The 15,875-nt window shown below is 48.3% G+C and overlaps 1 protein-coding gene across 1 annotated transcript; it reads right to left on the reverse strand.

The window, feature by feature from the left end:
* Nucleotides 1-370: 370 nt before the first annotated feature.
* Nucleotides 371-6,527, reverse strand: LOC311373043 (UDP-glucose:glycoprotein glucosyltransferase 1-like; the record flags this gene model as incomplete). The annotated part of the gene is made up of 8 exons (XM_084489900.1): nt 6,472-6,527; nt 5,648-5,786; nt 5,032-5,111; nt 4,137-4,267; nt 3,744-3,856; nt 3,113-3,287; nt 988-1,084; nt 371-449 (listed from the first exon to the last, which is right to left on the reverse strand). Coding segments are annotated over exons 1-8 (848 nt in total), but the record flags the coding sequence as incomplete, so codon positions are not given.
* Nucleotides 6,528-15,875: the final 9,348 nt, after the last annotated feature.

Raw genomic sequence — 15,875 nt, forward strand, 5'->3', positions numbered from 1 at the left:
GGAGAGAGTGACAGAAACAGATAGAGCGAGAGAGAGTGACTGACAGACAGATAGACAGACAGACAGACAGACAGACCGACAGAGAATGTTAGAGCAAATAAGCGTGGAAAAGACTGAATGTGATGGAGAGGGAGACAGAGTGAGAAGACAGAGACACCAAGAATGAGCTAGACAGAGACGGAGCAAACAGGGAAGAAAATGACTGCATGATATGATGAGAGAGAGGGACAGACAGACAGACAGATAGAGAGAGGGACAGACTACAGCCCACACAGTACTGGTGCAATTAGCTGGAAGTGGTCTGCTAAATATTCATGAGGCTGGGGGGGGGGGGGGGGGGGGGGGGGGGGGGGGGGGATTCATGACTCACTTGAGCTTTCCGAAGAGGAACCCCTGGACCTCGTCCACCGGGTCGTTCTCGCCGATCATTGTGGCGTTCACCTCCGCCCCTGGAGACCACAGACCAATCAGAAATAAACCCCAGACCACACTGTCCCCCTCTCTCGGCGAGTGTGTGCATGCGAGTGATGTTCCGATACCGCCAGTATCGGCGATCCCGAGTACATGCCGATACAGCATCTAGGAGTGCGACTACCAATAGCACAAGTCGGTTCATTTCCTATCGACAAAATATTTCTTCAGAACTAAAACATTTACATTAATAATCTGGAATTAGAATAATACATTTGTATTCTTGTAGTTTAGCGTGAGCATCCATGTTTTCCGACTTGGTAGCTCAAACGGAGATGGTCGGAGATGACGCGTTTCCCATTCCGACTTTCCACCTCAGGCCGTTAACGAACGCAACGTAACACCGCACGTGTTTGTGATGTTCTCTGCCTGGGTAGTAAATTAGCCAGTCACGTGATGGTGTCGGATCGGTGCATAGACGTGCGTAATCGCCGCTATCCTATACTGCATTTTAGGCTGTATCGGAGGAATTTTCGATACAGGTATCGGTATCGGAACAACTCTAGGTGCGTGTACCTTGGACTTGGGTGTCGTCCTTTGCCTTGTACTCCTGGCTCTTGATGGCCAGCTCCACTCCGTACCCAGAGAGGAACACCTTGTTGGGGCTGGGTTTCTGTGGGAGGGGGGGGGAGGGAGGGGTGTGGATGGATGACTTTCTGACAGGATAACATACATTCAACACATTATTTTGAATAAGAACCCCTCATTTCAGTTAAGGCTGAATTAGGCATTGAAAATGTACAGATATTGCACAGACTTATTTTAAATACATCATCACCATTAAATCTTTTGAAATATCAAAGTATATCGTTTGAGAAAGAGAGGTGTATTCATGATGTACTATTTAGTCTTTAGCAGACGCTTGCATCCAAAACAACTTGGAGCGTGAAGAGGTAAACGGCACGAGGCGGCAGGCAGGAGTCTGGGCATCTCGCTCAAGGCTGCCCACCATCAGACCCACGTGGACCCCCCCCCTCACTACACCACCCTGCCAACAACAGCTGAGTCCAGCAGCTTGACATTTGATACGTTGTTCTCCTCTCGACGGCGCGTCCTACATTTACATTTAGGCCCTTCAGCAGACGCTTTCATCCAAAGCGACTTACACTGAGTACATTTGTCAGAAGAAGGAGTAACAATATATCACTGTAGGTACAGTAAGGATGTTCATAGAACCAAGTGCCAAGCACTGACAATTGCTAGGTTCAGCCCTTCCCTGTGTGCAACAAAGACATCGAGGATAAGATGCTACACGATGCTAAGTGCTATTTTAAAGTGCAAGGACGTATGACATACAATAAGTGCTCTAGTGGGGGTGTGGGGGGGGCTGGGGGTAAGGGGGGAGGCTATGCAGAGTCCAGGTGAACTCTGAACAAGTGAGTCTTAAGTCTTTCGCTGCGCTGGTGAGTGACTCTGTGGTCCTGACATCGGCAGAGAGCTCGTTTCACCACTGCGGCGCCGAAACAGAGAGCGCCTATCCTACAGGTTAGAAGTCCGGAAGGACCAGCTGTTGCGGGCTAATGTAAAAGGACACTAATGGATCCTAATGACTCCCCCTGTGTGGACGGAGGGCGGGGGACGGGGTGTCACCTCTGGGCCGTCCCGGGGATTCAGGCAGCAGAGACAGATGGGGAGGAATATTTATCATAATTACACAAGGAGCCCAATCCTTGTGTAAGAGTCTCTGCGACGCCGGTGGGGCGGCTGGCTGTGTTGGGCTTCCAGAGAAAAGGAACAGGTTCTGCTCCGCGATGCCTGCAGCCTCTAACCCCTACTTACTTAATGATAACAGGTTTTACTCACTGACACTGTCACTTTGGATAACGGCGTCTATGACTGACTAAAGAGGGGCAGATCTTCCTGCTGGGATCAGGGGTTGAAAAAGGGCAGCTCTATAAACCTTTTTGTAGCCCACATGATCTGTTTCTATTCCACAGCGTGACAACCTGCTCCATTTCCTTACCTTCTTTCAGATAAATGTTCTTCATAATAATACAGAACATTAAAAACCTGATGCCAAGGTTTTCTTTTGCAATATGAAAAAAAACTAAAAAATTAAATAGATTGATTTTTTTTTCAAATCGCTTACAGCCATGGTTAGGGTTAGGGTCACTCACAGCCAGGTAATGGGTTAGGGTTAGGGTCATGGGTCAGGGTTAGGGTCACTCACAGCCAGGTAATGGGTTAGGGTTAGGGTCACTCACTACCAGGTAATGGGTCAGGGTTAGGGTCACTCACTACCAGGTCATGGTTAGGGTTAGGGTCACTCACAGCCAGGTCATGGGTTAGGGTTAGGGTCACACTACCAGGTAATGGGTCAGGGTTAGGGTCACTTACAGCCAGGTAATGGGTTAGGGTTAGGGTCACTCACTACCAGGTAATGGGTCAGGGTTAGGGTCACACTACCAGGTAATGGGTCAGGGTTAGGGTCACTCACAGCCAGGTCATGGGTTAGGGTTAGGGTCACTTACAGCCAGGTAATGGGTCAGGGTTAGGGTCACTCACAGCCAGGTAATGGGTCAGGGTTAGGGTCACTCACAGCCAGGTAATGGGTCAGGGTTAGGGTCACTCACAGCCAGGTAATGGGTTAGGGTTAGGGTCACTCACTACCAGGTAATGGGTCAGGGTTAGGGTCACTTACAGCCAGGTAGTGGCGGAGGACGTACAGCGCCCGTCCGTCGTTGGCCTGGGCCGCCGCCGCCCGGTGGAGGCTGCCGAACGCCGGCGAGCCGACCTCCGCGTACAGGATGACCACCGGGGCGTCCGGGTTGGACCCGGGGAACCTGTGATCGCCCTTGAAGAGGAACGGCTTCGGTCTGGAAGGGACAGGGGGGAGTGGAGAGTCCTCAGTCCATCTCAACAAGACGTCGTTCTAGTGCACCGATATTGTTAAACGGGGCTGGAGTTAAGATTTAAAGAGCTATTAATAATATTAATAATAATAATAATATTAATAATATTGTTTTATTGCACCAATATTGTTAAAAGGGGCTGGAATTAAGAGATATTATTATTATAATATTATTAAGAATATAATACGTTACTATATATACGATATTGTTTTATTGAGTGTAATTAGTTACAAACGTCTTAACCATTCTTCAGCTCTTACTGAGTGAAGTGCTCCGTTAGAATAACAAGGAGCGATCCTCTGTATGAGGATGGGGGGGGGCGGGGGGGGGTTTAAGTTAAGTTCTTGGTCTATCTCTGGAGTCAGCCCCCAGGCCCTGAGCTACTGGATGAGGGTGACCTCTGGGTTCCCTGTGTCTCACCTGGCGGGGGCCGTCTCCAGGAGCCCCACCAGGTCTTGGGCGTTGCACGCCTTGGCCCCGTGAACGCTGAAGAACGCCGCACAGCCGGGGGGCGGGGGCTCGTTGGATGCGATCTGGGGGGTGTGGGGGGGACCGAAAGAGCAGTAGTTCACACACACAGGAAAACCAAAACACATAGAAATATTGTATGTACACACTTATTGTATGCTGTACGTCCTTGCACTTAAAAATAGTACTTAGCATTGTGATAAAAGTGCCTGCTAAATGCCCTTAATGTAGATGTAAACACACACACACACACACACACACACACACACACACACACACACACACACACACACACACACACACACACACACACACACACACACACACACACACACACACACACACCTGCTGGAAGGAGTGCACTGTAGCGGAGTAGGCGCGGAGAGAGAGGGCGAACTTCAGCATGTTGAGATGGACGGAGCTGAGGAGGACGCCAGCCCTCTTCAGGATCATCTGATAGTAGGCCTGCTCCGTGTCTGGAAGGAGGGTCCACACACAGCATGACTATATGATGAGCTCAGACTCCACTTTATGTCATTGCACAGTAGGGGTGTAACGATTCACTCATTCCTACCGAAATTTGTCGGTACGGGTCTAACGTTTTTTTTTTTATAAAGTTTTTATTGATTAGCACACACTCTGTGAGTGTCTTGTCTTGTCCTGATGTTTTGTGTTGAGGACCACAATGGAAATTAAAAAGTCCTGGACTTTATTGTGTTTTTATCCTCAATTGTATTTGATGTCTTTCCATTTGTGTAAGGCATTGGTTTGATACAATTTAATAAATCAAATCAAAATCCAATTGTTTAATAAAAATAAAATAATAAAAACTGCTGTACCGAAAAACATACCGAACCGTGACTTAAATTTTTTTTTTGTGTATTGTTACACCTCTATTGCACAGAGTACTGAGACAACAGAATGCAGTTCAGCATCCATGCACAATGGCAATAAAGTGCATAGTGGGAATTTATGTATATTATATATTGAGACATATGCCGTATGGACAGATGTTGATTAGGTTAAACGATGTGTGTGGAAGCAGATGCAGCAAAATGTAAATAGCTGGGGTCAGAAACAGAGCGAAAAGTTAGGGATCCCTAGGCTACCATATGTTTTAATGTCTCTAGTGTTCCCTGTTCTCTGGGCCAGGGACATCCGAATCAGCAGAATCTCAGCTGCTCACAGCAAACGAGGAACCAGTGGAAACAGAGTTCAGAGTGTCATGGGGAGGCTTTACCCTCATGGTCTCCTTCTGTGTTCTGATTGGCCTCCACAAAGTCCCAGAACTTCTCCTGGCTCTCCTCAGCCAGGAACTCACTGAGGAAGAGGAGGACGAAGAAGAGCAGCCATCAGATACAGAGGTTTGTGATGTGTTAACATGAATAACAAGGCTTCGGGTCCGACCATGTAAGTTGGTTTGCTAACTACTCAGATGATCATGTTAGGAATATTAAATGACCTGATCTAAACACTGCCTGAAGATAAAAGATAAGATAACCCATATTTTATTGACTAGACCGGAAATTAAGGTCCAACAGTATAAAGTACAAGCCAGTTATAGGAACACAATATATATAAAACATTTAGAAAAAATAACATATACAGAAATGTATATACTCAATAGGATCAATTTAGAAAAAGACAGATCTATTATAGACAGTTGAGGTTGACGTTATTGCCACTATTTGTCAAATTATTTAAACGTTACATGACAGACCAAAGTGACCATTAGACAAAAGTGTTTAGGTGAACTAAATTGGGAGTCTTACACCCAGACCACTAGACTATGCTGCCCCTATGTTATGTCATAAGATGCAGGGTCTGCCTTGGGGTGCAGGGGTGCATGGGGGTACCTGGCTTCCATAAGCAGAGGAGTGGCGGTCCACTTAGTCGTGAGGGTGGTGGTCACAGCCTTTGAGTCTGCACTGCCAGACACCGCTGACAGAGCGGACAGCAGGGACACCCACAGCAACCACATTCTTACACGTGTCCCTGTGTGCAAAGTCAAAGTCAAGTCAAATAAAGTGAATATGGATGAACGTTAATCACAGTTACAGTCTCTAAAGGGCCCAAAAGAATAATGAACGAATGGCAAACGAGGGGATGAGCGCTGATTTAAGATTGGGTAACAAAGCTGATCTTGTGAGGCTGTTTACCAAAATGTAGAAAATAAAAAATGGGGACATTTGGTCTTTAACAATAGACAAAAGTCGTAGGACAGCTTTGTCGTACATTTAGAGACTTGTTGTTATTAAACTAAAAGCAACATTAGCTCCGTCCAATGGGAGCTTTCAGCGTGGCTCATCCGTCCAATCAGCTCTCAGTACGGACATCCGGACAGTTCCGGGTACAATTCACACAGAGCTGTCATGCTAGCCATAAAGACTGTTATACACACTATCGTTGTCATTCGTGAGGAGTTTAATAGGTCACTCTTCTTACGGATCGGTGGCGGTCTTCACATACTACATAATTAACCCTGAGGCTGAAATCGAGCGATGAAGTGCTCTGTCAGGCAATGAGACACTGCAGCTAGCTGCACACTCGCTAATCATTTAGCTCGGGTTCTGTCTTTGATGAACGCAACATCACGCACACCAATACATTCGTTTAGACGAAAGGCGACTGATTCCGCGAAGTCCAACACATTGGTAAGGAAGCGAACACAAATGCTTACCAAAGCCGGCTTGGCGGAGTCCTGCTGCAGCCATGATCCGAGCCGAGTGGGAGGGTCCTCTGGCTGGGTTAGGGTATGCGTCACGCTGCCTGTTCAAAATGCACCATCTAGTCACTAGATGGTGCATTTTGAACAGGTGCATTTTGAATAGGCTAGATTCTAGTGAGAATGGATGGGAACTGGCTGGAAATGAAATATATCAACGAAATAGCCGAACAAAAGGATATTTGCGCAGTTGTGTCGTTACGGTATAACTGCTTCCCACGGTGACGCATGCTCCTGCATTTGCATCCGTTGATTCACAACAAAACAGGAGATATGCAAAACATATCCCCTACGGTCTGCTGTTAGTTGATGCCAAACTAACATTAAAATAGACTGGGATCGCTTTGGTTATCTTATAACATAAGCTAATGATGAATAAATATATTCATCATTATAAATAAATATAGATAGATAGATAGATAGATACAACGGAATGTAGTTCAATAATAATAAGGCAAGGCAAGGCAAGGCAAGGCAAGGCAACTTTATTTATATAGCACCTTTCATACACAAGGCAGACTCAAAGTGCTTCACACACAAACATTGTCACACAACAAAAGAAAACAATAGTTAAGTAAAAAGTAAAATAGATAGAAAATAAAGGCAAAGTTAAAATTTTTGTTTTAGAAAGGCAGAGTTAAAAGAAATGCATTTTAAAAAGTGATCAAATAAAGGCAAAGTTAATAATAAAATAAAATAATGAATAAATAAATAAAATAGAAGCATTGTAGATTTAAGATTTAGCAGAAAGCTAAAGCAAACATAAAAGTCTTCAGTCTTGTTTTAAAAGCTGTCAGAGTTGGGGCAAGTCTTAAATCCTCAGGGAGTTTATTCCAGCTATTTGTTGCATAGTAACTAAATCCTGCTTCCCCATGTTTCGTGTTGACTCTGGGGATAATTAACAGATTGGTCTCAGATGATCTTAAGGCTGCCCCACACTACACGATTTTTTTTTATCTTATGCGATTTTTGAGTCGGAGTACACCACACACTTAACGAGAATCGCAGCCGATTTTTGCTCTCCGATCCTACATAAGATTAGAACACAAGACGAACACCACACACTACAGGATAATCTTATCCGATTCTCGGCCATGTAGGCTACGTCATCCAGCACGAGACAAGAGATCGAGAGACAAGAGATAAATACAATAACAAAATGCAGCCTAAACATTATCGACAGTTAACACATGACTGATCTTTTAATGGAGATGGATATGCTATACTTTCACAACCTCTGCAGTAGATGAATTGTTGTGGGGTTGTAGACTGGTGAGGCTGCCTACCTGTTGTGGGGTCGTTCTGAAACAAGGACGAAGGGAGCCCTATTCCCAGGGCAGAAGGACATGGCTCTTGGCTTTTCATTGACTCGCTCTGCAGCCTAAATTAAATTGGTGGACAGTGGATCCTCCTGAGAGCAGTTTCATGGTTTGATTTAACATTATATATATATATATATATATATATATATATATATATATATATATATATATATATATACACAGTATATAGGCAATATAAAAAACCCATGCTAGTAATTATCCTGTTGGATCTGACCTTCACTATAAAGCACAGACTGCCTGGTCTGTAGGCCTACATGTAAACGCACACACACCTACACACACAGGCTCATGCACACAGAGGCACATGCTCACACACACACACACACACACACACACACATGCACTCGCGCACACACACTCACTGAAGCACACACACACATGCTGGCACACACAGACAAACACACAGGCGTGGCTGCACACACACGCACTCGCACACAAAGACACGCACTCAATCACTCACTCAAGCACACACACACACACACACAGGCACACACTGACATGCAAACGCACAGGCGTGGATGCACACACACACACTCGCACACACACACAATCACTCACGCACACACACACACACACACTGGGCCTGTTTGTCTGTCAATAAGGGGGCATCTTGAGATGAGTTATGGCAGGTGACTGTCTTCCTCCACGGGGTCAAAAACAAAATGGCTAACCTGAGGTGTTGGCCCCCCCCCCTCCCCCCGGACTGTCACACGTCAGCCATTTTGGAGGTTAGACTCCTCAGCGGGGGAACCAAAACGACCTCAATTAAACCTCCATTAATATTAATACACTTTGTCGTTTCACGTGAGTTCCCGCTAATTAAATGTGTCCCTGGCGGTATAATGGGGGTCAGTTGGGGTCACCGACGTAAAGCTAATTCACAACATGGCCTACGCCAAACAAAACAGTGGCCCGAGTACATCAACAGTCTGGGCTTCCGGCCATCAGCCCGTATTTATTCAACCTGATAGGTGCAGTGCCATTAGTATTAGCATGTAAATCTCTCCTTTCCGTTGTTTGTTTTGCTCGTTGCCACATGTTTGTGCTTGCATCCTTATTGTGTCGCGCCGGCTGGCTTTAGTAACACTGTAAACACCAGACCTGGCATGCAGCCGGTCTGCGTGTCGTCCCGGGGTGTTCGTACCATAAACCGGGGGTTGGCAAATGGCGGTCCGCGGGCCATAACTGGCCCCCCAGATTATTCTGAAGTGATGTCTTTTGTTTTTTGTCAGACAATATCGAACAATATCGAAATGTCGACAGTCCCAAATAAAAAATAATCAAGCTAAATGACTAAGTGACTAAAAAACTCTGGTGTGAGTTCATTATCATGTGAGATGGTGGCAGACTTTAGTCTTCTTAAAGTCTTTTCAGCGTCATCTAGTGTGTGGTAGGCATCTGACGGGCCTGCGTGGCAAATTCCAGATACATTTTAATCTATCAATTCCTTTAGCTGGCCTTTGATAATGTTCTGGCCCGCCACCCACTGGCTGGCAAAAAAAATTGGCCCGAGGCCAAACTTACTTGCTGACCCCTGTCAAAATCACTGGTAGAGCATACCATGGTTATACCGCTGGTTCCGTCCACAGGCCCCCCCCCCGGCCTCATCCACAGACCACTCCACCAGCATTGCGGTAGTCCGGCTGCGCTGCAGGGGAAGGGATGCAGCGGGTATGAACCCATCAGCCCAGCAGCATGCTGGGAAGTAGAGATATTAAGGCCAAAGCCTTTGTTTGCTTGGAAAGAGAGAGAGGGGGGGGGGGGGGGGGGGGTGGAAGCTCAGGATGAGGAGCTGTGGCCGGAGTGACCGTCTATTAATGGACTGCAGCCAGAGGAGTACAATCACTCACCACTCTGCATGGCTCGTGGCCTGGAGAGGGAGCTCCACACACACACACACACACACACACACACCCACACACACGCACACGCTCACGCACGCACACACACACAGCGTTCTGCAGTAGCCAGTTGGTTGCTGTTTGTTTTCTCTCAGACGGACGCTGACCCCGAGCGGTGAGGAGGATTAGGACGCTGCAGAGCGACGCGGACCAGCTGGTGGAGAGCGAACCCAGCGATGCCTGTCCTCCTATACCCCCCCCCCCCCCCCCCCCCCTACAGACAGCACCTCTCCTCCTGTACCCCCCCCCCCCCCACAGACAGCACCTCCTCCTGTCTCACTGCTCTCTACCTCTCCTCCTGTCTCACTGCTCTCTACTTTACCTCCTGTCTCACTCTCTACCTCTCCTCCTGTCTCACTCTCTACCTCTCCTCCTGTCTCACTCTCTACCTCTCCCCCTGTCTCACTGCTCTCTACATCACCTCCTGTCTCACTCTCCTCCCGTCTCACTCCCAGGCCCCTGGGGTGCAGTGTCTCTCTCGCTGTCCTTGTTTCCTCCGGCCAGATTGCTTTCGTCCTTCCCGTCGTCCAGGGAAATTATTTCACTGCCCCCCGTCACAGGAGAGGTCGGAGTTGAGAGCTTACCGTGCCGACGATGAGATGGGAGGGCAAAGGTCAATGCTTTGCACCCCCCCCCGTCAAGGGCATGGAATGTTATTTATTCCCAAAGTTCAACCCAACCATAGTATAGGAGGAAGTGTTTGTGTGTACCTTAGCCGTAGCTGTAGTGTCTGCAAATTGAATAAGGTTGTAGATCAAGGGTGACAGGACTGAGGCTGTTGTAAGGGAGTGGGGGGGGGTGCTGCTTTATGGGGTCATGGTCCTGTGACCAGAATGTGTGTGAGCGGTAGAGACGACCATTAGCAGCAGCCTGACTGGGGTGGAAGTGGCCCGACTCTGAGCCGTCTGGATGTGTGTTAACGGAGAGCGGGAGTGTGATCCTACGCAGGCCTTGTGTTAAGAGAACCAGGAGCGACAATAACAAGAAGATATCAACCTCTGAATGAAGGCTTTTTTCTCTCTTTTTTTTTGTATTTAGCAGTATGCTAGAAATAAGTGTGAATAATAATAATATAAGTGGAAGACGAGGCAAATAAAAAGCAGACATTCTCCAAATAAGACGAAACACAATGCAATCAGGGGCTATAAAAATGAAATCATTTTTAATCGGTGGCTTGATGATTCAACCTTGCGATAAGAAGAAAAGGAACAGGAGAAGGTTGCATACAGAGGACAGAGCCGCCCTCAGCGGTCTAACAATGAGCCTATTACATTCACTCCTCACCTACTCCATCACCTCTGCAGTCCATGTTGACGAGGCGGTATTAAGACATTAGATACATAGTGTGGCGACGCAAAAAACCCAAACCGAAAAACAACAAACTGCCTGGTTTCCATCGTGGTGTCGACACTTAAAATTCTGGAATCATTCGAGTCAAAAAAAACAACAACAAGAAAAAGAATAAAAGGGATTGGTTGCTTTGTTCAGATGTACTGCAGCTTCAGGCTGGGATGTGGCATGGCTTTGGCAGAGACCTTGAATGGATGTCTGCTTCACAAACGGGGGCCCCTTTCTCCACAAGAGCTTCAGGTCGGCTATAGGCTGTGTGTGTGTGTGTGTGTGTGTGTGTTGTGTGTGTGTGTGTGTGTGTGTGTGTTGTGTGTGTGTGTGTGTGTGTGTGTGTGTGTGTGTGTGTGTGTGTGTGTGTGTGTGTGTGTGTGGTGTGTGTGTGTGTGTGTCAGACGGGACCATTTTGGAGAGGTCGACGGGGTCCACTTTACGCACAACCACCGCTCCTATATCTCACGCCCTGGAAACACGACGAGGAACAAACACACGGCTCCCTACACGGGTGTGGCAGGGCTTCTGGACGGTAGGGGTTGGATAGTGCGATGGACACTGAGTTGGAAAGGTCTCCACGCCAGCCCCCGTTATGGCTCGGTGAAGGTTTATCGGAGTCTGGGACCAGAATGTGCGGGGACTGGGTTTCTTTCTCGCTCTCTCTCTCTCTCTCTCTCTCTCTCATGGCTCCTCGACATCTCTGAACACGATAGCCGAGGAGAGCAACAAAAGAGCTTTTGCGTTCGGTGTCCTCTTTCACCATGCCTGTTTGTGCGTCTCTTGAAGACACAAAAGGGGCCAATGAGAGGCGACAATGAGAAGTGTTGGGACGCAGGCCCCTGGCTGCGTCCCAACACTTCTCATTGTCCCCCTTGCTGCCTCTTTCTCCCACCTCGGCCCCATTCATCACGTCGCACCTGACACGCGCGGCACTCAGGTGACGTGTGGAGGATTCAAATTGCTAAATTGTTTTCTTTTTCTTTTAATAGGGAGCTTTTTCGAACATGAAAGGGACAAAAACCTTCCTCAGCACTCACTCTCTCTCTCTCTCTCAGTGGGATGCTTCACACATATCGCCGGACACATTCTTGGCTATTTTTTCTATATCCGCTCGCAGATGTTTTTAGAGGAAAAGCTCTCTTGGAATAACAGAGTAGAAGACAAAAGGAGAGAAGGAAGGAGGAAGAGTGAAATGTTGGTTTGGAACACTTGAATAGTCAGATGGCTGGGGGGGGGTGGGGTCTAAAACCGTAAATAAAAATAATGGGCAAGGTATTGGTCATGAAACTGGACACTCACTCATAAGCACACAGTCATTCTCTTGCGGCCACACTATTTACAACCGCATACAAACAAGCCAAACAAAAAGGTATACTGTACATTGTATTTACACACACACACACACACACACACACACACACACACACACACACACACACACACACACACACACACACACACACACACACACACACACACACAGTAGTCAGATAAATCACTAATATAATGCTGACATGTTAACCGTTAATAGTTATGAGCAACGGGTTACACCGGAATTGGGACTAACAATCACCGCCTCGAATCCATCTCTGGCAAACAACCGATTGGATGGCCTACAGGTCGCCATGGTGCCAAAGAGGTGGGCGGGCCTTCTCCTTTCCCCGGAGAGAGGGAGCCAAAATGCCAACCGTCACTTTAAGTGGTTCACATCGCCATGGTGATGGACAGTTACAGAACCAGCTTTCACAGTAACCTTTGTATTTTTCAGCTCTCAACGCTCACCTCTCAAACCAATAGAAGAAGCTGCCTTTTGTGCGTCTCCCTCTCTGGGTCGGTCTACACACGTGTGTGCGTGGGTGGAACTGTCAGAAATGTTTGTTTGTTTGACTGAAGCTGAAGGAGAAATAAAAATAAATGCATCGGGACATCTTAAACACACACACACACACACACACACACACACACACACACACACACACACACACACACACACACACACACACACACACACACACACACACACACACACACACACACACACACACACACACAAAAAGGCTTTAGTAATGGCTATGGTCCATTGTACATCTGTCCAATCCATTACCTTTGATTTTATAAAACAAAATACAAATCTAAAATAAAGGAATCACTTTTTTTCTGTAGGCAGCAATATTGGTCTCAGTGTCATTACAATTTAGCTTAAAACAAAAAAAAAGTAAGCATTAAAAAAACAAAACAGTTTCATTGATCCTAAAATGCAAACAACATCCTAACTGTATATGACAGAATCATGTTCATGGTTTAAAATGGAGGCAGATTATTTTTTTCAAAGCAAAAGCTTTTTTCTTTTTTTATAACATAACTATGTCCGGCTCTTTGATTTTTTTTCACAGTCTTTTTTCTGTACTGTCGCAATCCTCTTTTCGTTTGTTCAACACAGCTGATCAGAAGCCTTCCAGAAAGGGTGGAGGAACGCTCTCACCCCCTCTGGGATTTAACTTTGAAAAGTTCACATCCTGGAAGTACACCGGTCCTCTTCAAGGACGGGTAAAGGAATTCACAGACTTGTCACCAGTTCTCCTCCACCGGGGTCATAGAGAAGTGTGTGTGTGTGTGTGTGTGTGTGTGTGTGTGTGTGTGTGTGTGTGTGTGTGTGTTAAGAAGCAGAGCTCAATAAAATGAGTTTAAAACTTCTGGACTCTTCCTCTCCTCCTCAGGTGACGAGGACGGTGAAGAGGTAGTGCTGGGGAGGCGAGGGGGGGGGGGGGGGGGGGGAGTATAGTGGGAGAGTATAGTGGGGGAGGTCAGGTGATCGAGGGAATGCTGATTACTGGGCAAAGCAGAAAGAAACACAAAAAAAACAGAGCCGGTAAACTCTTACGTTACGCGGTCGCCAGCAAGCCTTGGGTCACCATAGCAACCGCCTGGCTGCCCAGACTTAGTGTTCCTTTAATGCCTGGTTGTCCGTCCCTCCGTCGCCGCGACAACACCTTGATGTAGTGCCCCCACCCACTTGACTCACCCACTATACCACTGGTATGTGTGTGTGTGTGTGTGTCAGTGTTTGTGTCAGTGTGTCTGTGTCAGTGTGTGTGTCACTGTGTGTGTCAATGTGTGTGACTGTGTGTGTGTGCCAGTGTGTGTGTCGCTCAGTGCTTGCATATGCATGTTTGATTGCATGAGAGTGTGAGCGTGGCAGCGGTGTGTGTGTGTGTGTGTGGGCCGGACCTCCGCCCACCCTCCACCCCCCCCCCCCCCGCTACCAGCGGTTGATCTGGTTGATGTAGTCCTCGGTGGGGAGTCGGTTCCCCCCCACCTCCTCCGTCCTTCCCCCTGCTCCTCCTCCTCCGCCTCCCACGCTCACGCCGCCGCCGCCTCCCTCCTCGTCGCCGTCCCCATCCGCGTCGGGCCCCGGCGGGAGCTGGCCCCCCCCTGGCCGGCCCCGGGAGGGCCAGAGGCCGACGCCCAGGCCCAGGCCCCGGTGGCCCGGCTGCAGGCGCGTCTTCAGCCGCTGCTGGCGCCGCTCGCGCTGCCGGTGAACTGGTAGCGCTGCTGGAAGAGGTCCCGGGCGTAGTCATACAGCTCCATGTCCAGCTCGTTCAGCTCCTCGATACGCTGGATCTGAGGGGCGAGAGAGGGAGAGAGGGCGAGAGGGAAAGAGAGAGATCATTTGTTGGGAACGTGCGGTTCAAAAGTCGAAAGTTGAAATGCCCACCTGGCCGTGTGGGAGGCAGAGATGAGAAAAAGGAAAAGAGCTACAATGGAGCGCAGACCCGCACGAGCCCGGACCGTGTGGTCTGAAAGGGAAGCCGGCGGAGTTGTTGCCCGGCACAGACGAAGAAACCCAAAGCAGCCGACAATATGTGCACCGAGATAAGCGACATCTTTCTGATGTCTGCCCAGCACCGCCGCGCAGCGGTGGCGGGAAGTGTTTAACGAGGGGAGGAGGAGGGTTTTAATTAAGCCTTTGAAAGAAGAGTGAGGAGTGACGTGCCGATGGATATCGTTAGCGTGCGCGAGGGCAACGACGACGAAGATGCCCGTCTCTCTGCTTTTCGATCTTTTAATTGCCCGCCGCAATGCGTCGGTGGCGCGCGAGCCGGAGCGTGACAACGCGGTTGACGCGCGCACGTCCCGTTCCCTGAAGATGAATGGGGTGAATGACAAGCCGCAGCGGGCTGCGGGCTGCGACCGCAACTAGAATGAATTAAAACTTTGCCCTGAACGCTCCAGGTACGGGGACGTCTTTGTTTAAAAGCAATTTGATGATTGAGGTTTTGTCGCTTACGTCGTGCGCCGTGGTTTGAGGTTGACGGATGGTAGAAAGGGGACTTTATTACAGCGTTTGGTTTCTCCCCAAACACAGCTCAATCAGAGGCCCCGGCCCCCTCTCCCCCATGACGGACATCGGCTTAACGGTAAGAGTGACAGGGGCCTTGATGAGTGACAGTTGGCCCCTGCATCCCAAAGCATTTCATTCTCCGACTGCTACTTTGACGGTCGTCTGACGTACAGTCGACCCACTTCTTGTTTACCCCCCACCCCCCCCCCCCCCCCCCCCCCCCTCCTTTCTTTGCTGCGGATACGTCCTAACAGCTGTTTTAGACGGCGCCATTCAAGCGGTCGTTCGGAGTGACTGTCCCGTATTTCGGATAGGACAGCACATCACAAACTCAACTCGTTTCAGGGCCGTGTGAGGAACATCAAAGCCTCTCTGTTCCTTTGGCTCGTTCTAGGTGGAATATCCCTTACATGTGATCCCTCTCACTCGCCC

The sequence above is a fragment of the Micromesistius poutassou genome (assembly GCF_964030765.1).
Source record: "Micromesistius poutassou genome assembly, contig: SCAFFOLD_5475, whole genome shotgun sequence".
NCBI lineage: Eukaryota > Metazoa > Chordata > Actinopteri > Gadiformes > Gadidae > Micromesistius > Micromesistius poutassou.